Genomic DNA, 22,876 nt, shown 5'->3' on the forward strand with positions numbered 1-22,876 from the left:
TATGCTACATCGTGCTCACTACCAAAGGTTTAACTTCCATTCGTCACCATAAAGTTGATCCTCTTTACCCATTTTACCTTCCTCCTGCCATCCTTCCCTTCTGCTCACCGTGTTTGTTTTTGTTTGGTTTGGTCTGTTCACTTATTTTGCATTCATTTTTATATTCCACATAGAAGTGAAATCATAACGGTATTTATTTTTCTCCATCTGACTTACTTCACTTAGCATAATACCCTCAAGTTCCATCCTAAGTGTCACAAATGACAAGATTCCATCTTTTGTGACTTAGTAGTATTTCATTATATATATGCCTCACAGACACACACATATACAAATACCCGCCCCCCCCAATATCTTCTTTATCCATTCTGTGTCTGTGGGTACTTAGGTTGTTTCTGTATCTTAGCTATTGTAAAGAATGCTGCAATGAACATAGGAGTTCATATATCTTTTTCAAATTAGTGTTTTTGTACTCTTTGGATAAATACCCAGAAGTGGAACAGCTGGATGATGTGGTAGTTCTAAATTTTTTGAGGAACTTCGATATTGTTTTTCATGGCAACTATACCACTTTACATTCCTACCAACAGTGTATGGTGGTTCCCTTTTCTCCGCATTCTCTCCATCACTTATTTCTACCTGTTTATAGCTATTCTGTTATAGCTATTCTAACAGGCATGAGGTGATAGCTCATTGTGGTTTTGATTTGCATTTCCCTAATAACTATTAATGTTGAATATCTTTTCATGTGCTTGTTGACCAGCTGACCTTCTTTGGAAAGATGTCTATTTAGCTTTTCTGCTCATTTTAAAATTGGGTTGCTTGCTTTTTTGTTGTTTAGTTGTATGAATTCTCTATGTATTTTGGATGTTAGCCAATTATTGGATACATGATTGCAAATATGTTTCTTTATTTGGTAGGTATGTTTTCACTTTGTTAATGGCTTCCTTTCCTATGAAGACACTTTTTAGTTTAATGTAGTCCCATTTGTTTAGTCTTGCTTTTGTTTATCCTGACTGAGGAGACATATCCAGAAAGATATTGCTAACACAAGTATCAAAGAGCATCTTGTCTATGTTTTCTTCTAGGAGTTTTATGGTTTCAGGTCTTACATTCAAGTCTTTAATGCATTTTGAGTTGAATTTTGCATATAATGTAAATAGTGGCCTAGCTTCATTCTTTTGCATGTGGTTGTCCAGTTTTCCCAATACCCATTTGTTGAAGAGACTATACTTTCTCCATTGTATGTAAGCAGAGGTGTTAAAATCACCTACCATAGGAGTTCCCTGGTAGCCTTGCAGTTAAGGACCTTGGTGTTGTCACTGCTGTGGCTTGCGTTACAGCTTTGGCTTGGGTTCAGTCCCTGATCTGGGAACTTATGCATTGCCATGGGTGTGGCCAAAAAAACCTTATCCATTTACTATTTTATTGTCTGCCTTTAGGTATGTTAATAAGTGCTTTATATATTTTGGTGTTCCTGTGTTAGGTGAACATATATTAATAATTGTTATGTCTTCTTGAATTGTCCTCTTTACTATTATTTAATGTCCATCTTTATCTCTTGTCACAGTTTTTTGGCTTGAAGTCTATTTTTTCCCGTAGGAATATGACTACACCTACTTTCTTTTGGCTGTCATTTGCTTGAACTATCAGCTTCCATTCCTTCACTTTGAGACTATGTTTCTTTTTACAACTGAGATGAGTTTGCTGGAGGCAGCATATATAGTTGGGTCTTATTTTTTAATCCATCCAGCTGGTCTTTGTCTTTTGATTGGTAAATTCAATCCATTCACATTTAGGGGACCATTGATAGATAAGGACTTAGTACTGCCATTTTATCTTTTATTTTCTGGTTGCTCTATATCTCCACTATTTCTTTTTCCTGTGTTTCTGCCTGCTTATCAGGATGATGTTTTTCCTGACTTTTTTCTGAGTTTCCTATTTTTTCTTCATACCTCTGCTCTAGATTTGTTTTGTGATTGCAATGAGATTCAAATAAAACTTATCATGGTTAAGATTGTTCTTTTTCTGCTGATAGCATCTTATCTTCATTTGCCTATATGGGCTTCATCATTTTCCTCTTCCCCTTTTATATTTTTATTGTCTCAAATTATCCCTTTTTGTGTTGTGAGTTTGCTGTCAAATTGAAGCAGGTATAGCTATTTTTACTGCTTTTTTCCCTTTAATCTTTATGCTTTAAGTTTTTATCAACTTATTATGATATCTAGTTGCAATTTTTAAATTCTTTCTGTCCATTTACCACCTTACCCAAAGTTTTGTGTATTTTGCCTTTTCATTTCAGATGAAAGAGCTTCTTCCAACATTTCTTGTAAGGCAGGTCTACTGTTGGTGAACTCCCTCAGCTTTTGTTTGTCTGGGAAAGTCTTTATTTCTCCATATCTGAATGGTAACTTTGCTAGATAGAATACTTTTGGGTGACAGTTTTTACCTTTCAATATTTTGAATATGTCATTCCAGTCTCTCCTGGCATCAGATGAGAAATCTACTGATAGCCAGATGCAGATCCTTTTGTAGGTTACTGTCCTTTTGTCTCTGGCTGCCTTTAAAATTCTTTCTTTGGGAGTTCCCTGGTGGCACAGTGGGTTAAGGATCCAGTGTTGTCACTGCTCTGGTGCTGGTTACAGCTGTGGTGAGGGTTTGATTCCTGGCCCAGGAATTTCTACATGCCATGGGCATGACCCAAAAAAAAAATCTGTTTTGTTGTTGACTTTTGACAGTTTTAATATAAAGTGCCTCAAAGAAGGTCTTTCTGTATTGAGATGACTATAAGTTCTCTTAGCTTTGTGCACTTATACATCCAGTTCCTTCTCCAAGTTTGGGAACTTCTCAGCTATTATTTATTTAAATAAACTCTCTGCATCCTTCACCCTCCCCTCTCCTTCTGGGATACCCATTCCCCTAATGTTATGCCTTTCCTAATAGAGTCAGATAGTTCTGTATACTTTATTTTTTTAGATCTTAATTCACTCTCCTCCTCTACTTGTATCATTTCTAGATTTCCATCTTCAAGGTCACTAATTCTCTCTTCCATATGATATGCTTTCTAATGCATTATTTTTTTTTTCTGGCCTCATCCCTGGCCTGTGGAATTTCCCAGGCCAGGGATCAAACCCACACTTCAGCAGCAACCCAAGCCACTGCAGAGACAATGCCAGATCCTTAACCTGCTGCACCACACAGCAGGGAGCTCCTCTAATGCATTTTTTTCTTTCTTTCTTTTTTTTTCCATTCCAAAGGCAACAGTTTGCATCTATTAACCCCAAATTCCCAATCCATCCCACTCCCTCCCCCTCCCTCTTGGCAACCACAAGTCTGTTGTCCATGTCCATGCTTTTTTTTTTCCTGTAGAAAGTTTCGTTTGTGCCATATATCAGATTCCAGATATAAATGATATCATGGTTTTTGTCTTTCTCTTTCTAACTTTTTTCACTCAGTATGAGAGTCTCTAATTCCATCCATGTTACTGCAAATGGCATTATTTTGTTCTTTTTTATGGCTGAGTAGTATTTCATTGTGTATATAGACCATATCTTCTTAATCCAATCATCTGTCTATGGACATTTATGTTGTTTCCATGTCTTGGCTATTGTGAATATTGCTGCAATGAATATGCAGGTGCATGTGTCTTTTTCAAGGAAAGTTTTGTCCTGATATATACCCAAGAGTGGGATTGCTGGGTCATATGGTAGTTCTATGTATAGTGTTCTAAGTTACTTACATACTGTTTTCCATAGTAGTTGTACTCTAATGCATTCTTCATCTCAATTATTGGGTTCTTCAGCTCCAGAATTTCTTTTTTTTTTTTTTTTTCAAATTTCAGTGTCTTTGTTAAAGTAGTTCTTCTGTTCATTAATTTTATTCCTGAGCTCATTGAACTGTCTTTCTAAGTTTTCCTTATAGCTCATTGAGTATCTTAATGACAGCTATTTTGAATTCTCTACGTTAGATCACAGTGTTCCATGACTTTAAGTTTGGTTTCTGGATGATTGTCATTTTCTTTTTGTGTCACTGTGTTATCATGATTCATCATGGTGCTTGATGAGTGCGCCTCTGCCAGTGGATTTGAAGTGATGAACATATTTCTCCTTCAGGTGGAGCCTTTTTTTTTTTTTTTCCCCATGTTGATGATTCAACATGTTAGTAATTAGATGTCTTTTGTTTTCCAGTAGGTGGCGCTATAGCATACTTTTGGGGGGTTTTGTTTGTTTCTCCTGCCTGAGCTGCTGCTGGTTATTTTCAAAAGCAGGCACATTTCACCCTTCACTATCTCTGTTAAAGGTGTTGCTCTTTGTGTCTCTAGGGTTGTTGGTGCCTTGTTGCTGACCCACCTGGGTCACTGAGATAGCAAGTGCCTCACCTGTGTCCAGAGTCTCTGGGGTGGCAGGCTCTGCTGTTACATGGGGAGGGAGAGAGAGGAAGGGGAGCCAGGGTTGCAGATGTCTCTGCTGTGACTGGGGTAGTCAGTTTTGTGAATGTTGCTGCTGCTGGCAGTGGAGAAGGGGGTTGCTGGGTCATGGTCCCCCTTTAGCTAGAGGCCTGCTGCTGCTGCTGTCCACTTCCCTATGGCTGCAGGTACCAGGCCACCAGAGTTCTGTGTGCCACCTCCCCCGCTGTTACTGGATTCTCTTGGGTGTGGCCAGGGTCCAGGATTGCAGGCACCGCCTCCACTGTACCCCTGCTTCAGTCTCCTCTTTGTGCTCTAGTGCGCCTACCTTAGATAACAGATATGTGGAATTCTCCAGCATCCTGGTGTGTTGGGCAGAGGCACCATTGTTGAGTTATGGATGTTGTACTGATTGTATATTGAAAGGCAGAAACAAAGAGAGCATCTCACACCCCATGATGCTGACATCACTCTTCCAAATGGGCACATTTTTAAATACACTTGATAGAGTAAAAGGGTACACTTTTCTGGGTTGTACTAAGCAATAGATCTAAATGACATCAGAGGATAATGGTTATTGTTAATTTTTATGATTCAGGTGTTATTTTTTAAGTCTTGAAATATAATTTATTAACTGTAAGGGCTCCCTTTTATTTCTCAATTAATTTAGCAAGAAGCTTACTATGAAATATTATTTGCTGGCTGGCTTTCATCCTAGAGTGTTTCACCTTGTCCTGATCTGCAATGGTGTGCCTTCCAAAGCATAGTCAAAGCACATTTGTTTTTCTTACAATGCAGTGTTTCAGGATTTTGTTCCCTCTCTGGACCTTTTCCTTTTTAAATTTTAAACCCTAAACTATAGAATTAAACTCCTTGACTAAAGGGTTTTTTTTTTTGTTTGTTTGTTTTTTGTTTTTTGGTAAAACAGTTGATTTTCTTTGTTGCAGAACTCTGGGTGGCCTTTGTTTTTTCATCTTCAATAAGCAGTCTTGCTCTTGAAAGACGATCCTTTCATGTTAGCATTGGTCACTTACACATGTTAAAGAACGCCTGCCCTCTTGTGTCCATAGAGGCTACTACGGTAAGGAGTGAATTAGCTAGTTTATTTAACATGCCAGAAATCCAGCATGTCATCCTGTGGAGATTTTCTACCAGAAAGCTTGCTCAAGCCCACAAAGTGTAGTTGTACAGTTCAAACACCATAAAATGACCCCAGACCAAGAGGTGAATGAATAATCATGGAAAATCATCTCCTACTTTGCATGTCAATCATGCATCCTATGTCTAGGCTATATCTTCCCAGAGGAGTTGCCCATTAAAATTTCACTGAAGCATGCTATGCCCTCATAAAGCTTTGTACCACCCGGAGTGTGCATCCTTCTGTCATTTATACAAGTCTCCGTATGGGCTAATGACAGACTTGTGGAGGCTCATTGTGAATTAGTTGTACATTGCTCTCATTATGTAACTTTCCTACTCAAAAATTTCCAGGAATTAAACTAGACCACTGGAGGTGAATGCCATCACTTAGTCCCAGGTTGTCAGAAAAAGGGAACAAGGAACAGAGAGACAAAATGGGAAGTGCCATATTTGTTGGTGGCAATGCAGGGACTGAAATGCAGGTCTCTGACTCTCGGCATATGCTCTGAAGTCTTAGGTGATCCCATTATTTGACCCCATCCCACCTATTCCTATCAGGACCAGAGTAAATGTACAGTAGCTTGTTTGTTGAGTGAATGAATGAATGAATGAAAACATCCAATCTCCTAGGGAACATCTACCCCTGCTGTGCACCTTCATTGGTGTTCATGTTCCCACCTGTAATGCTCCCTGCTCTCTACTTGCTCAACACTTACTCAAAACTCAGTTCCAGATCTGCTTCCTCCATGAAGCTCTCCTCCTCCAGCCTGCGTTAAGCTGGAAGAGAGAGCTCCAGGGAGGCTGAGCATAGGTGTTCAACTTAGTGCCAGAGCCCTGGACTGGACCAAGGGCCTGCATTCTAGGCCCAGGAGCTGGCTGTGTGATCCCAGATAGAGCCCATCTCCTCTCTGAGCCTCCTCCTCAAACTGCATTGGTGTTGCCCCATGCGTGGCTTGTGTACTTCTGGTGAAGTGATATTTGGTAGTTTTTGAACCAGTGTTTTTTTTGGTTTGTTTTTTGTTTTTTCTTGCACATTAGTAGAAATGTATTTGCTTAAATGGATTGGTTATGGGGAGAAAACCCCAAAAATATTAAACCCACAGTTCCTTGGATGTTATTTTATATGATAAGGCTATGTATTTCAAGTTTTAAAAGTTAATTTAAGGAAAAATGTTAAGCAACACATAGGGCATGCAGTAATTAGATGTGGCAAAAATGGTAAAGGGGTAAAAAAATGGTGGGACTTTGCAAAGCCCCAGAGGAGCTCAAAGGAAGAGTGATTCCTCGTAACACTCCCTGGGCTCTTCTCTGATGTTAATTTGGAACCACCAGTCCATCCATCACTGTTAATTACTGAGGAAATATGGCCTCTCTCATTGCTTCAGCTGTGACTGATAGACTTTGATCCCTACCACACTCATCACAATAAAGAAGCACGAAATAGGCTTTTAAGGAAGACCTATTGCTCCACTGATTTTTCCTGTGTTGCCTCCAACATTTGTAAAAGGCATTGACCCAGAGTGTCAATATCCTAGTTGCAAAACCATTTTCACTTTTGTGAGTGTAGATATTGGAGTTCCTGTCATGGCTCAGTGGTTAACGAATCTGACTAGGAACCATGAGGTTGTGGGTTCAGTCCCTGGCCTTGCTCCGTGGGTTAAGGATCTGGCATTGCTGTGAGCTGTGGTGTAGGTTGCAGATGTGGCTCAGATCCCGAGTTGCTGTGGCTCTGGTGTAGGCCAGCGGCTACATCTCCAATTCAACCCCTAGACTGGGAACCTCCATATGCCACAGGAACAGCCCAAGAAATGGAAAAAAGTCAAAAAAAAAAAAAAAGAGTGTAGATATTTTTTCCTTTGTAAAATTTATATAGACTCATTACATAAACTTTGTTAAATACAGAAAAGGAGAAAGAAAAGAAAGCAGGCATCTGTATTCTTCCTAAACAATGAAGCCTGTTAATATCCCTCCCTAATTGAAAGTTCTCCTGCAAAATCCTAGTGAGGATCTACTTCTGTTCATCATTTGGGGAACCTGGACCAGTCCTAATTCAATATATTTTTCTCATCCTAAATTATAAAATCAAAATTTTTCGGTGGAGAACCCAGTGATGGATTTGAATAACTGCCACAGAGGTGGACCAAACCCGGGAGAGGATAAGAATGGCTGTTCTGCCAAATGCATTGTGTAGGTAAAGCTCTGTGCTAACAGTGATGGTTAGTATTTTGTGTCTGTGTATAACGAGGTCTGTATCTTTGTGTTTCCTGTAGGATTTTTGGAGTCTCTGGATGACTTTTACCTTCTTGGCAGTGGTTTGGTATTGCTGCAGACCACAAACAGTGTGTATAATAAAACCCTAATGAAACAGGTGGTACCCCAGTCTCTCCTAGCCTGGCAAAGAGTCCGAGTGGCCAATATGATGGCAAGTGGCGGCAAGCAGTGGGCGGAGGTCTTTTCAAAATACAACTCTGGTAAGTGGCCCTGCAGAATAACTTTTAGGCAGGTAAGTCTGTTTAGATTTTGAGTTAACCAGTAAAGCCACCATAGTCATGCCCTGGCTTCATGTCTCCTGATATTTCAGGCACCTATAACAATCAATACATGGTCCTGGACCTGAAGAAGGTAAATCTGAACTATGACCTTGGCAAAGGCACTCTGTACATTGTGGAGCAAATTCCTACATATGTGGAATACTCTGAACAAACTGATGTTCTGAAGAGAGGTACTTTCTTTATGCTACAAGTCTGGAAATCTGATGAGTATGTGTGTGTGTGCGTATCTGGTGGGTAACCTGTGGTGTGTGAATGGACCATGTGGGGAGTGTATGGTGGAGAAGGAAGGATGGGTTCCCCCATTGCTCGTCACATACGGAAGAAGGACTGGGTTCAGCACAACATGTAAAACCTGTACCTCAAACTCTAATGTGGTAGTGGACTTGTGTGGATGGGGACAAAGCCAGGTATTCACGATCCTATGACTACTCCTGCATCCAATATTTACCTTTTCTCCTGGGTTCCCAAGAAAAACTTTCGTTCAATTCAGCAAATATTTATGGGAGTGCTCCACTGGCCCAGGGATGGGAAAAGCATGGAGGTACCATCCCCAAGATTCAGGATCGCACTGTCTGGTAGGGAAGCAAGGCACATAAAGCAGCTATTAAAACCCCCAAAGGAAAGAGCAGTGATGAACTGCGGTGTAGCAAGCTCAAGGGGGAACCTAAAGAAGGCACCTCTGTTAGTGAAAGGGATCAAAGAAGGCAGTTCTGGAGGCCAGGAATGCAGCCCACACACTGGAAGCCCACGTTCCACTGCTGTGATCTACCCATCTGTTCCTCAAAATCTTACCTACTCTCTCCAAGTCTCACTTTCTTCATCTGAAAAACACAACAGTAATGGTACAGGTCCCCGCTCACTTATTTGTAATCTGGAAAGCTCAAAACTCTAAAACTTAAAGTTGTTTGTTTGCTTTTTGTCCTAGTTCACTTGTGGTAGCAAAATATGACCTGATCTGAACTTGTTTGGTAGCAAAAACTAACTTGAACTATTTATAGCCTCTATTTATTTCCTCTGCTCTAAACTGACTATTTTATACATCAGGCTACAGTTATCAATATCTTTTTTTATGGTGGCTCCTGTGGTATATGGAAGTTCCCAGGCTAGGGGTCAAATTGGAGCTGTAGCTACTGGCCTACACCACAGCCATGGCAACGCCAAATCTGAACTGCATCTGCCACCTATGCTGTGGTGACCCCAAACGCATAAGCCACTGAGCAAGGCCAGGGATCGAACCCGCATCCTCATGGACACTATGTCAGGTTCTTAACCCACTGAGCCACAATGAGAACTCCCAAGTTATCAATATATTTGATGAGAAGGTGCTCTCCACAGAGACTGTAATATCGAATGCAAATGACACACTCTATTGCTGTCCTCAAATCTGGAAAACCCTGAATTCTGAAACACATGTGGCCCCCATGGGTTTGGGGATGTGGGAGTGTGGGCCTTTGCGATTGCACAGGGCTGTCATGATAATTAATTGGGGTGATTCTTACAAGTCCTTGAGCACATTGCCAACACACAGCAAGTCCCAGTATTTTGCCTGGTACGTAGTGCTTAGCACACACAAGAAGTCCTCTGTAGAATAAATGAAAGAGAAGATGACGTCTGGATGGTGGTTTAAAGGCTAGAAAGGAGTCCAGGATTTTGACTAGGGGACAAGGTCAAACAAATAGAGGCATGAAGACCGTGGTATGATGGAGAAACCGTTCGCTCAAGAGAGCTAGAGGGAAGTCTGTGAGGGGAAAACATCAGCCTTGTGTATCCTGCTGTGCAGTTTAGCCTTTACCCTTTAGAAAACTGGAGTCTTTGAAAAGGAAGAACAGACTGGAAGGCTGAGAGAATCCGGGAGACTAATTAGGAAAACTATTGAAATCGATCATTCGATGGATGAGAAGGAACAGAACCAAGAAAAGGTGTGGATCCTGGGGATCAGGGCCTGGTCCTCAGCTTCCCAGGTTCTCAAATCGCTTTTGTTACAACACTCAGAGAGAGCCATCTCATTCCAGGTGCCTCACACCACCTAAATGCACATAATGTGCATAAAACAGGATGAGGTGGAGTTCCCACTGCGGCGAGGTGGAAATGAATCCAACTAGGAACCATGAGGTTGTGGGTTCAGTCCCTGGCCTTGCTCAGTGGGTTAAGGATCCGGCGTTGCCGTGAGCTGTGGTGTAGGTCGCAGATGTGGCTCAGATCTGGTGTTGCTGTGGCTGTGGCGTAGGCCAGCAGCAACAGCTCCGATTAGACCCCTAGCCTGGGAACTTCCATATGCCCTAGATGCGGCCCTAAAAGGACAAAAAACAAAACAAAACAAAAATTTTAAGAACCGCAAAAAAACAGGATGACTTAAGGTGGAAAAATTTAATTGCCAAGCAGATTAAATGTACCAAGTAGTGGATCAACATTTTCTTATTGGAAAATCCACCTGGAAATTCCCATCATTAGGCAGTTACTTGGTTAGCCGGGCAACTCAAAACTGAGAACCTAGCTGTCTGACTTTGAAGCCTGATCCACACAGCTCTTAAGAGCCTGATGATAATTACAAGCCTCAGGAGGGAGATGCTTGTTAAAGTGGGATGGTTACCTTTTCTCCTTTGGACTGCTGCTGATTATACAAAGGTAGATTCAGGTTCTTTGCAATCCCATCCCTAGATCCCATCAAGAAATCTACCCCCAGGGCTGAAAAAGCTGGTGCTGACCTGTCTGTAACTTTTTTCTTTTTTCTTCTTTTCCCGAGGCAGGAAGAACAGAGAGTTAAATTCACTGAGTGTTTACTATATACTTGACATACCTTTTACTTATGTTCTTTAGTTTGGTCTTTATAACATATTTCCACAGAGAAGTAGTAGTATTCTCATCTTACTATAAGGCAAGAAAGGCTCAGAAAGAAACATGGGACCTGCCCGCATAATTAAGCAATATCATATAGTCATTTAAAGAAAGAGTCGTTCAAACCTCCAAGTATGCGGAAGCAGCTGTGGTATGTTGACAGAAGCCCCAAGAGCTTTTAGTCAGAGGGAAGGCATTCGACATCTCTGAACCTCTGTTTCCTCCTTTAGAAGGAGGGATGGTAATAGCTGGACATCACCAGGTTCTTGTGATATTGTACAAGATACTCTGTTTTTTGTTTTTTCCTTTTCTGGCCGCCCATGGCATATGGAGTTCCCTGGTCAGGTCAGGTATAAGCCACAGTTGTAACCTATGTCACAGCTGCAGTAATACTGGCTCCTTTAACCCACTGTGCCAGCTGGGGATCGAACCTGTGTCCTGCAGAGACACCACAGATCCTGTTGCTTGATGGCAGGAACTCCAAGATACTCTGTTTTAAATGCATTTTTAGTCATAAAGCTTTATGAAAATGTGAAGATAAAGCAGCCATTTTTTTTTGTTCATCTGAGCTTTTTGCACAGAGAACTCTAATTATAATAGTTAATATTCATCTAGCGCATACCAAGTAGCAGATACTGTTGTAAGCTACCCCATCTGCTTGAACTCATTTGATTCTCACAATCATCCTTCTAAGGTAAGTACTGTCATTGTTCACATTTTACAGATGAGGTGACTGAGGCACAGAGAAGTTAAATAGTTTGTCTAAGGTCACATACCTAATAACAGTATGTTATTAGGCTTAAGATCCAGGCAGTCTAACTCCCAAAGCTGTATAACCAAGATGTATATTACAGGAATAAATGTGATTTTTCAGCCTGTACTTCCAACATTGTCTTTATCTCACTACTCCCTGATGCTGGCTCTGTGCCCTGGAATCAGCAAGGTTGAATGTCTTGTCATTTGTTTTGTCCTAACAATTTCACCCCGTGAGTAGGGGATCATATAAAACACTCAGAGGGGAGCAAGGCAGACTAGGGCTAAGAGAATATGAAAATGGGAATTAATCCCTGAATGCTGAAAGTGGTCTGTGTTGACTGACCATCCTGTAGGCAATGTGTGCCAGGCCACGGATATCTGAGATGTTCCTGAAATGTTGATTTTATTAGAGCTCTGTCACATGTTTGATACCTGGGGTCTTGCGGCCTTGGCACACTATGAAGCTCTGAATGAAGCTGAACCTTTATGAACGTTTAGCGTCAGAGGAGTTAAAAGACAACTGGAACCTTAAAGATCACCTCCAATCCCCCTACTTATGAGCCTTCCCTTTCCCTCTCCCTGCTAAAGCGGGAAAATGAGGTTAACTGCCTAATAACTGATTAATAGATTGCTTTAAGAATTTTGAGTGAGGAGTTCCCGTCGTGGTGCAGTGGAAATGAATCTGACTAGGAACCATGAGGTTTCAGGTTTGATCCCTGGCCTTGCTCAGTGGGTTCAGGATCCAGCGTTGTCATTAGCTGTGGTGTAGGTCACAGACGCAGCTTGGATCTCGCATTGCTGTGGCTCTGGCGTAGGCCAGCGGCTACAGCTCCGATTACACCCCTAGCCTAGGAACCTCCATATGCCACAGATACAGCTCTAAAAAGGACAAAAACAAAAAAAAAGACCAAAAATAAAAGAATTTTTGGGGAAATACCGAAGAATTCTGATACCCTTCTTCCCCCCAATGGAATAATGAGTAATCAATAATAATAATATTAAAATATAATGTGTAATATTATATTTAATAAACAACAATAATAAATAATATATGGATAATAGAATATTAAATGTAGCATTTAATATATAAATAATAAAATACCAACAAATACAAATAATAAAATAATAATAAATAATAGATAATAAATGATCCTACAAATTTAAAATGCTGTTTGACTGCCAGGGTTCATATTCATTATTTTTTCTTTCTTTCTTTCTTGTTTTTTTGTTTTGTTTTGTTTTTGTCTTTTTAGGACCGCACCCGTGGCATATGGAGGTTCCCAGGCTAGGGGTTGAATCGGAGCTACAGCCGCTGGCCTACACCACAGCCACAGCAACGCAGGATCCGAGCCATGTCTGAGACCTAAACCACAGCTCATAGCAATGCCAGATCCTTAACCCACTGAGCAAGGCCAGGGATCGAACCCGCATCCTCATGGATGCTAGGCAGATTTGTTTCCCCTGAGCCATGATGGCAGCTCCACATATTCATTATTTTCTATGTAATATCACTTTGTAATTACAGTTGTGCTGAAAGAAATGACCACCAGTAACATTTCTTTTGTTTCCTCTCTGTTCTTCTCTGTCTCCCTCTGTCAACCCCACCCTCGTTTCCCTTCCATTCCAAATCAGGATACTGGCCCTCTTACAACATTCCTTTCCATGAGAAAATCTACAACTGGAGTGGCTATCCAATGTTAGTTAAGAAGCTGGGTTTGGACTTCTCTTACGCTCTGGCTTCCCGAGCCAAAATCTTCCGGCGGGACCAAGGAAAAGTGACTGATATGGAATCCATGAAATATATCATGCGATATAACAGTATGTAGCACATTTCTCAAGAATCATTCCTGAAAACTCCTTTTCTTTCCCATGGAAGAGTTTATCATCTGTGTAGTAGAAGGAATTTTAAGAAGTTACTGAATTAAGTACTTAGGATTCTTTTGACACTACACGTATTTTATACTCAACAAATGGAATTTTGTCCTCCTTTATAAAAACTATAGGGAAGAAGATCCTACAGATTCTCTTTAAATTGAAAAAAATTGTATGTACAACAGAAGAAATAACCCATACGGGGTTTTTGGGTTTTTTTGTTTTTTATCCTGCTCTCCCAAACACAAGTTTTTTTCCAAGGACAAAAGCAGATACTAAAACAAAAATCATTCCTAAATACTTTCTTTTTGATGAACAATATTAAAGCCAAATTTGCATTTATTTTGTTGGGAAAAAAGTGATGCACATTTGTCCTCTACTATCTCTCTTCCATCCACTCTTCACTGGGCAGGGTCCTTGACAGCAGCCTGATCCCCAAGCAGACTTGTGGTTGCCCCTTCCCAGGCCAAGCTGGAGGCGAGCGGCTTCTATATTTGGATTCTGATCTTCTAGGTCCAAATAGCTTACTGTGGATAAGTGAATCTCAGAATGTCTGGTACTCACTCTTCCCCATCACTGTTCCCTAGATTACAAGAAGGAGCCTTATAGTAAAGGTGACCCCTGCAATACCATTTGCTGCCGTGAGGACCTGAACGAACTTAACCCAAGTCCTGGAGGTTGCTATGACACCAAGGTAACATGCTATAAGTTTTTGAATTTCATCTCCACCATCACCTAGACCTATTCAGAGGCAGAGCTGTGGAGGTTTTTGTGGCATAAAATGCAATAATATCTCTAAACATAAACTCAGTTCAGGAATCAGCTTTTTTCAGATATTCTGGTGGAAGGTTTCATTGCCTAACCTCCAGTCCCTGCTCTGGCACTTAATTGTCAATCACATAATCTTGTAATGCTCCTGTTTCCTCTTCTGAAAAATTGAAATAACAGGAGTTCCCATTGTGGCACAGCGGAAAAGAATCCGACTAGGAACCATGAGGTTGCTGGTTTGATCCATGGCCTCGCTTAGTGGGTTAAGAATCCAGCGTAGGAGTTCCCGTCGTGGCGTAGTGGTTAACGAATCCGACTAGGAACCATGAGGTTGCGGGTTCGATCCCTGGCCTTGCTCAGTGGGTTAAGGATCCCACGTTGCCGTGAGCTGTGGTGTAGGTCGCAGACGCGGCTCGGATCCTGCGTTGCTGTGGCTCTGGCGTAGGCTGGCGGCTACAGCTCCAATTCGACCCCTAGCCTGGGAACCTCCATATGCCGCGAGAGCGGCCCAAGAAATAGCAAAAAGACAAAAAAAAAAAAAAAAGAATCCAGCGTTGCCGTGAGCTGTGGTGTAGGTCACAGACGTGGCTTGGATCTGGCATTGCTGTGGCTCTGGTGTAGGTTCGCAGCTATAGCTCTGATTAGACCCCTAGCCTGGGAACCTCCATATGCCATGGGTGCAGCCCTAGAAAGACAAAAAAAATTGAAGTAGCAACACTTGCCTCATAGCATTGTTATGAAGAATAAACATTTAATATCTGTAAAATGTATATAATAGTACTTAGTGGATTATTTGTAAATGTTACACAATCATCATGATAATGGTGGTGATAACGTCTAAGGTTTTACCAGACTGGCCCAAAGTTATTATTGAGAACAGTGTGATTTCACATTAAACACTTACTGAATTTAGCTGAAGGAACGGGTACTGGACCAGATGCTCAAAAAACTAAAGGGTTTTCACTACGTTACAATCGTTAAGGTGCTGTATTGCGCCTCACAATATAGGTTATAAATAAGTTTGCAGTTGGGGGTGGGAGGGGGAGCGGGGGCAAAGCCAGCTTCAGCTTGTGAGAACCAGTTGTTAAAATCAGTGGCACCATGTTGATAGCTTGAAATGGTGGGATATTTACATCAAGGAAATCAGGGCAAACACTACAAATCGGGGTCTTTTCCTCAGAGAGTTGGTTGTTATAAACCTACTGGCAGGTGTTTCCTTGTGATGCAGGGTTTGATCCCTGGCCCAGGCACTTCCACATGCCATGGGGTGTGCAAGGGTATAAGAGTTAGCTGTCTAGCTGGTGAAAAGATCCTTTTGGCTTGGGCATGTGTCTTTCACTTGCATCTCCAGTCCTAAGTTCTGGAAGAAATCTGTTATAAGTGGACTTAACTGTTCTATCTGAAGCTCTGCAAACTTAAGAATGCCACTTCTACACGTTATTTTTTCTATCAGTCTAAGGTCTGAACAGAAGATGCTATAGAATAGTTTGAGCCAAGCTTTAACCTTAATGACTCTCAAAATGTTGTGTAATGTGAAAAATCATTTGGTGCATGCAGTGACCATGAAGCCTCGGTGCATGTTTTTGTATTTATTTCTTTTTAATGATATCGGCAAATATTCAGTAAAGTGTGTAAAATGTGTTATAACCATTCCAGAATACACAAAAGAGAATTACTTGGATTGGGGAGAATCCAAGCCAAGCTTCCATCTGCCAAATTTACTTTTCGCAGGAGACAAGAGGCTGCCAATTCTTCATCAAAAAAGTTTCTGTTGAAGTATATACTTTAAAAATATCACTTCTCTTGAGCCATTCTGAATATGAGGAAAAAATCAGAAGTTAATGGAACATTTTCTTTTTTCCCTTCTAAGCTTAAATTCTACTGCCACCCAACGTTGAAGTGTTTTTAAGAACCATGGACCTCATTTTTTGATATCAAGTTCCTTCTACTTTCTTTTGTGAATAACCTAATGATTAGTAACTTTTACTGAGGAATTAATATATTCTAGGCACTGCTTCAGGTATTTGATCTCATTCATCCTCATGACAACGCTCCTGTGATGTAGGGCTATTAACCTACTTTTACAACTGAGAAAGCTGAAGAGTTCCCATCGTGGCTCAGTGGTTAACGAATCTGACTAGGAACCATGAGGTTGCGGGTTCGATCCCTGGCCTTGCTCATTGGGTTAAGGATCCCGTGTTGCTGTGAGCTGTGGTGTAGGTCGCAGACGTGGCTCGGATCCTACGTTGCTATGGCTCTGGCTGCTATGGCTCTGGCGTAGGCAGGTGGCCCCAATTCAACCCCCCAGCCTGGAAAACCCCATGTGCTGCATGTGCGGCCCTGAAAAAACAAACAAACAAGCAAAAAAACCAAGTGAGAAAGCCGGGTCATACAGGTATTATTTTAAAGTAAGTTTTGGAGGTACAGTTCTGAATATGAGTAACCTGACTCCTGATCTCACACTTTTGGCTATGTTAATTCAACACGTTTCTACTAGTCAATTCACATTTGAACGCCAAATGGATGTAGAAGAGCATATTGTGGAAACTGGCAAGAACTTAAGGGGAACTGATATTGTGACTTTGGGGAAAGAGCAGGAAAAACAACAGGGACTCAAGTGTTTTCCAAATGGTTTTCTAAAATGCCCCTCCTGTCTCTTTCCAGGTGGCGGATATCCACCTGGCATCCACGTATACAGCCTATGCCATTAGTGGGCCCACAGTACAAGATGGCCTCCCTGTTTTTCACTGGAACCATTTCAACAAAACTCTCCATGAAGGCATGCCAGAGGCCTACAACTTCGATTTTATTACCATGAAACCAACTTTGTAACTTGACACAGAACGAAGGAGGGAGATGAGGGAATAGAAGGCTGCAAATAAGATACCAAAGGCACTCTTTTAGCTATGATTTCCATTCAGAATTAGTCTTAATAAAATATATTAAATTCAGTCTATCAGTTTCATTTTTCCATTGCTGCTTTTGTCATTTTTAAAACAGGCATTTACTGCAGGGTGACACACTGGAGAAGAAACATTATGCATGATAAATATCAGGTTTCAGTGTACAAGCATGTATACAAGAAAGTATGATAGAAATTGCTCCCTCGCTCACCAAGACCCACACTCTCCTTTTATGTCTGGCCACACAGACGACCCCTTCCAGGTTCCCCGATGCAGCTGTGCCATGTGACAGGGCTCTTGCGAGTGGAGAGTTGAGTGCTTCATCCAGCCTGACTCCTTCCCCTTCCCCACTGAACTTACTTCATTGCAAAGCCCCGGGGGATGGTAGAACCTCCAATAGGAATGCAGTTAGTGTTTTTTTTTTTTGCTGGTCATTAACAAGCAGCGGTTGGGTCTTTTTGTAGTACAGGACAGACACACAACAAAACAAACTTTAATGTGTTCTCCCTTTAGTTAAATGCAGCAGGACTAAGCTGGGAGCAACTCTGCGTAACAACTTTCCTTTCAAAGCTGGAGGACAGTATGTGGTTTGAGTGCCCCGGTACTGTCATGTTAAGTTAAATTAACCATATTCAGCAGTATAACAGTCATTGTCAACAAGGTAGGAAACTTCTAAAAGAAAAAACACAAGGGCTGAGAAGAACCAGAATGAATCAGAGTACTCAGAATGTTAAAAACCCAGTAATTTATTTCAAAGTATAAATTTCAGGCTTGCTGGACAAAATCCCACTACAGTTAAACACTTATACAGACACCACTCTACTGTACATTTAAAAAAAAAAAAAACACACACACACACACACAAAAACCTTCAAAACCTAATAAAAACAGGGCAACTTGCTATAGCCCAGTTTATATTAGACATTAGGAAGGTCTTACATTATCTTATTATTTACACTTTCAATTGCAATAAAGAAGTCAGGATGCAAGTTTCCTACAAAGGATTTATTTTTATATTTGATTTTGAAATGGCTGATAAAATACTAAAGCCAGAATCCCCAAAAGGTGTTTGATTGCCCAGTTACCTTATTTACAAACAAAATTGTTTTTAAAAGACAGCAATTAAATATAAATGATGGGTATTTAACTGCCTCTACAAATTTAAAAAATCAAAAAACTTATTTAGCATGATAAAACTATTTGAAGATCAGAAGACAAAACATGTATATCATCCTATTCCTCCCAACTGGCTGGCTCAAGGGGAATAAGCTTAGCAATTACATAAATGTGCCGCACTAACAAAAAACACTTTATAAGAATTTTTCTAATGCTTTTTTTTCCTTGTCCCAAAATTTTAAGAAAGGGGAGGGGGGCATCATTTGCCCAGTAAATAGTAAGGCCAGCAGAATCATATGTTGCTTTTAGATAGTTATTTGCAATAATCTAATCCCGGAACACGGTTTTTCTGGAAATTAGAATAAAACAAGCCTATGACTGGTCAATGATAAAGTTAAAATTATGAAAAACTAAGATCATAGTGTATAAGAGAGAGAGAGGAGGATATCATAGGCATTATTTTGTTAATCTTGTATTCTACTAGAAAATTTGAGGAACAAGATAAATGCATATCACGCAGTATTAACACTCATCTTGTATATACAATAATTTGGAAAATGTAAGCAAAAGAATAAACCCAAAAAGCTACCTTAATACTTATCCAATAAGTAAGAGAACTGTATGGTGCAGCCTGCTTGAGGGTTTTTTCAGACAGATGAAATCTAAGCTCCTTTCTTTAGGTCTTTTTTTTTTTTTCCTATTAAACCTTTCATTTAATATCTGGCAATGCGGGTCAGGAGAGTGGGGAAATGGTATCTGGAGAAATGGGAAATGGTATCAGAAGAGTGGGGAAATGGAATCTCTGTGAGGCAAGAGGTATCCCAAAAAATGTTCACTTTTCAAGGAAGAAAGCTCTATGCTTCTTTCATAAACTTCTACTGTGTTAAATAGCACACAGTATTCTGCATATTTTAAAAAGTGAGTCCAGAGAAATAGAGCGATATAGTTACCTCATAGAGTTAACTGTTAACAGGTATCTTTGTATATAATTTATAAATCTACTGGCAAGGACATAATTTTAAAATGTGAGACTTACACTTAAAACAGGGTGAAAATTACTCTGACAAAGTGCAAAGTGGAGAGTAACAAACATCACAATTACCTTTAAATGTCATATAAACATCCTACGTTTCAGGTTGAAATATCTTTAAGTTTCCAGAATTTCCAATAAGGCAATACTTACACAAATATTGTCAGGCTAAAATGGTAGCAAACTTGCATTCCCAAAATGGGATTATCAAGCATATTTTTTTAATACTTTGTGAAAAGATATTGTGAAATAAAAAAGGTACCATGGAGTGTGAATTGCTATTAAAAAAAAAATCTGTAATCAGTAGCTATTTCTAGTTGAGCCCTCCATTATCTCAAAGAAACAAATCAAACAGAAAGAAAGCACTCATCGACATTAAAACCTGCCGTAAATAAGAGCCTAGAGTTCTGGCCCAGTACCTTCAGGAACTCCAATGTAACTGTTGCCTATAAATCCTGTGGCAGGCTAATTGAAGGAAAGATCATTTTATAGCATCTTTTCCCTCAAACAATTACAATCTCTTTGTACCTTCCCTCCATTATCTGGAATAAAAAGCTTTATTTTACTGTAGTAAATCTACTTTTAGGGTTACTATTTAAGATCTTTTTTTCTTTGACAGAGATAATATAGGCTAAAATAATATTTTCACTCTACTGTACTTTCTTCACCTGATTATAAATGTTATGAAAGCTTTTTTTTTTTTTAAAGGATTAGTGAATATAAATAAAAAAACATCCACCAAGGGAATCTTTCTAGGCTAGGTAAGCAAATTGTTACCATATGACCATATAACCGGCCAATAAAGAACAATTTTGAACATGGGCTTTCTATTCTTTAGACAGGAATGATCTTGAACACATAATCAATACTGCAACCATTGCAGGTAAAAACATATATACATACAGATATAAGACAGGTGTTCACATACATCTAGAAGATCATGAATTTCTCTCTTTAAAATTTTTCATTGGCATGACATTGGCTACTTCTTTACCCTCACCATTAGTTCTAGAATGAGTAACGTCTATATAGTTGGTTGGCAAATAATTATTGTGATCTCATTTTATGAAAGCAAAAGGAAGGTTTTGGAGCATTTACATTTTGGCAATCTGTAGGCTTTCTTCAGCATCAATCAAAATTCACACCCAACATGATCAGCACCCTGATCAGTAAAAGTCTCTAAAAAGGAGTTTCTTTACAACTAGAATGCTTCCTATTATAAGCCATCAAAGTTGCAAATGAAGCATCATTAACAAAAGGGACAGCTCCCTCTTAAATTCCAGGAAGAATTAATGACTAATTTATTTAAAAAATTATACTTATGAACTCAAATATAATATGGGAAGATGACTTGAAACTGTATTTCACAACCTCCAGGAATTCTTTTCCAATACTACCAACAACACTCTATCCCCCAAATTACACCAGCTCTCCTGTCTTAAGCTGTCTACACTCAAACACGTACCTGATACCAGCATAGCTGGCACTCATACTGAAAATCCGTGACCTAAGCCGAATCTGATTAACATTGAAGAGGAATAGAGATGCAAAAGAGTTTTATCTAATTGTTACATAGAATGACCCCAGAGAGTACACTTTAAACTCTATCCAAAGCCAACATAGGGTAAATCAGATAAAACTTAGCACCATCAAAACAAAGATTAACACAGGAAGAATGATATGAGAATAAAGAAGAAATGGAGCTTTCCCTTTGATATTTTAGCTCACTGTATTTTGTGAATTTTACTGCTTACTTCCTTTGAAAGAATACTAGGCTTTGGGTTATAAAGTGAACTAGAACTGCTTTCATAATCTCTAACACAGTGTGCAACATAGATACTCAACTATGTCTGAAGGAAAATTTTCTTACACAATGTGGTCTTCTCTTGGTCCACTTTACAGAGTTAATTCAAACAATGCCTTCAAATAAAAAGCATTTATCTTCTTAGAAGAAAAGAGCAAGTTAAATTTTTGGAGTTAAATGTAGTGATGTTACCGATGATACTATATATAAAAAGCCTTGGTCTAAAATTGAGGGAAATGTGCTACATTTGGTGGAGATAAAAAAGAAATGAAGACTGAAAGGCTTACAGGGAAGAGTAAACGACAATGGACAAATGGCCCTGTTTACTTTCATAGTTAAGTGTTTAAGGCACAAAATAAATGTAAAAACCAGATTAGAAAAGAGAGGGCCCACTGCAGACCTTTTTCAGCTAATTAACAACACAGAAGAGAGAAAAGAAAATATGAATAGATCCTTTACTGTGTTCAAATTAGCCTATTTTAAACTATTTAACCATCTTGCTTTTTATTTTTAATTTGGGTTCAATCATTTATCTGTGAACCTACAGATCTCTTAGAAGCAGAATCATGCCAGATACATACCTCAAGTCCTTTGTTCTACTTCCTTCATACTGGAAGAGAGGTAAATTTGAGTATGAAAATGTGAGATTCCACTGCAAAAAAAACACATAAATACGGAAAAGCACAAACACCCACACATATTCCCCAGCTTCAAAACTAAAGCAAGGTGCACATTTACATTTCAAACTCTGGAAGCTTGAATTGTTCAGGAAAAGATTCTGCTTTATGGGCTGAGTTTATTTACTTCTGATTACAAACAAATGTAGTGTATATATACATCTGTCCAAGAAATCTTGCACAATGTGGATTTTACAATGGGTATCATGCACAAGATTAAAACAAGACCAAAAAGTGGAACTTTTGAAAGAAGAAGAGATAAAGGCTCCAAGGTTTAACTGCTCTGGGAAGAAGAGATCACATCCGTTGACTGAGGATCACAGAAAGGTCCAAAACGTCCATAAATATCCTTGGCTCGTACTGCAAAGTAGTATTTGCTGCCAGATACAAACTGGGTGAGAGTGCATGCCATGGGCAAGGGAAGTGCCTTGACTTCTCCAATCTTCTTCCACTGTGAGGGCACAGTGGCACTGGGTTCTTCGTGGTAAGCATAAAGATGGTAGCTGTCAACAGTGGCGCAGCTTCTATCTACCTCAAGGACACTCCATGACAGCACAATGCCATTTTGACTCTGAACTCGTGCTAACTTCAAGTGTGGCTTCTGAGGCAGAGATGTGCTGGCAGCTTCTGGGGGCAGACGCTGTGGTTGTGGGGCTTCTGGTAAGGGTGCTGGGTGCACAGGGCGTGGGGGCTCCTAACAAAAGAAGAGTCATGTTCATTAACAATGATCACAGAAAGGACTGTGTCTGAATGCTCGAACTGTAACACTCCAGAGATCGTTTAGAGTCTTCATTTTACATCAGAATTATTGGGAAATACCAACTACCATACCACATCTGGCAAGCTCTATTTGATGATTTCGAACCAATTATGCCCCAAACCATGAGTGCTAAGATTACTGCTACTACATTTTCTAGGTCTAAAATAATTGAATTTTCATTGGGAAACAAAAGCCCTTGCTGATGGAACATCATCTTAACGAAAACTGAAATAATCATCAACTTCTAACAAAATAATT

General features: G+C 39.9%; 2 protein-coding genes across 4 annotated transcripts in view; one reads left to right on the plus strand and one right to left on the minus strand.

Annotated features, from left to right (window-relative positions):
- Window positions 1–17,279, plus strand: part of PLBD1 (phospholipase B domain containing 1) — a 70,335-nt gene extending 53,056 nt beyond the window's left edge. Inside the window, exons 7-11 of the mRNA XM_047787501.1 lie at window positions 7,816–8,016; window positions 8,127–8,267; window positions 13,321–13,506; window positions 14,148–14,254; window positions 16,993–17,279. Of these exons, the coding sequence (XP_047643457.1) occupies window positions 7,816–8,016; window positions 8,127–8,267; window positions 13,321–13,506; window positions 14,148–14,254; window positions 16,993–17,160 (803 nt within the window). The 3' untranslated portion in view covers window positions 17,161–17,279. The remainder of the gene's footprint in view (window positions 1–7,815; window positions 8,017–8,126; window positions 8,268–13,320; window positions 13,507–14,147; window positions 14,255–16,992) is intronic.
- ATF7IP (activating transcription factor 7 interacting protein) overlaps window positions 17,113–22,876 on the minus strand; it is a 122,260-nt gene continuing 116,496 nt past the window's right edge. For all 3 annotated transcript variants that reach the window (XM_047787498.1, XM_047787499.1, XM_047787497.1), the window contains one exon: window positions 17,113–22,552. In XM_047787498.1, coding sequence (XP_047643454.1) covers window positions 22,133–22,552 — 420 coding nt within the window. In that variant the 3' untranslated portion in view covers window positions 17,113–22,132. The remainder of the gene's footprint in view (window positions 22,553–22,876) is intronic.

This window comes from Phacochoerus africanus, chromosome 7, assembly GCF_016906955.1.
Source record: "Phacochoerus africanus isolate WHEZ1 chromosome 7, ROS_Pafr_v1, whole genome shotgun sequence".
NCBI classification, from domain to species: domain Eukaryota; kingdom Metazoa; phylum Chordata; class Mammalia; order Artiodactyla; family Suidae; genus Phacochoerus; species Phacochoerus africanus.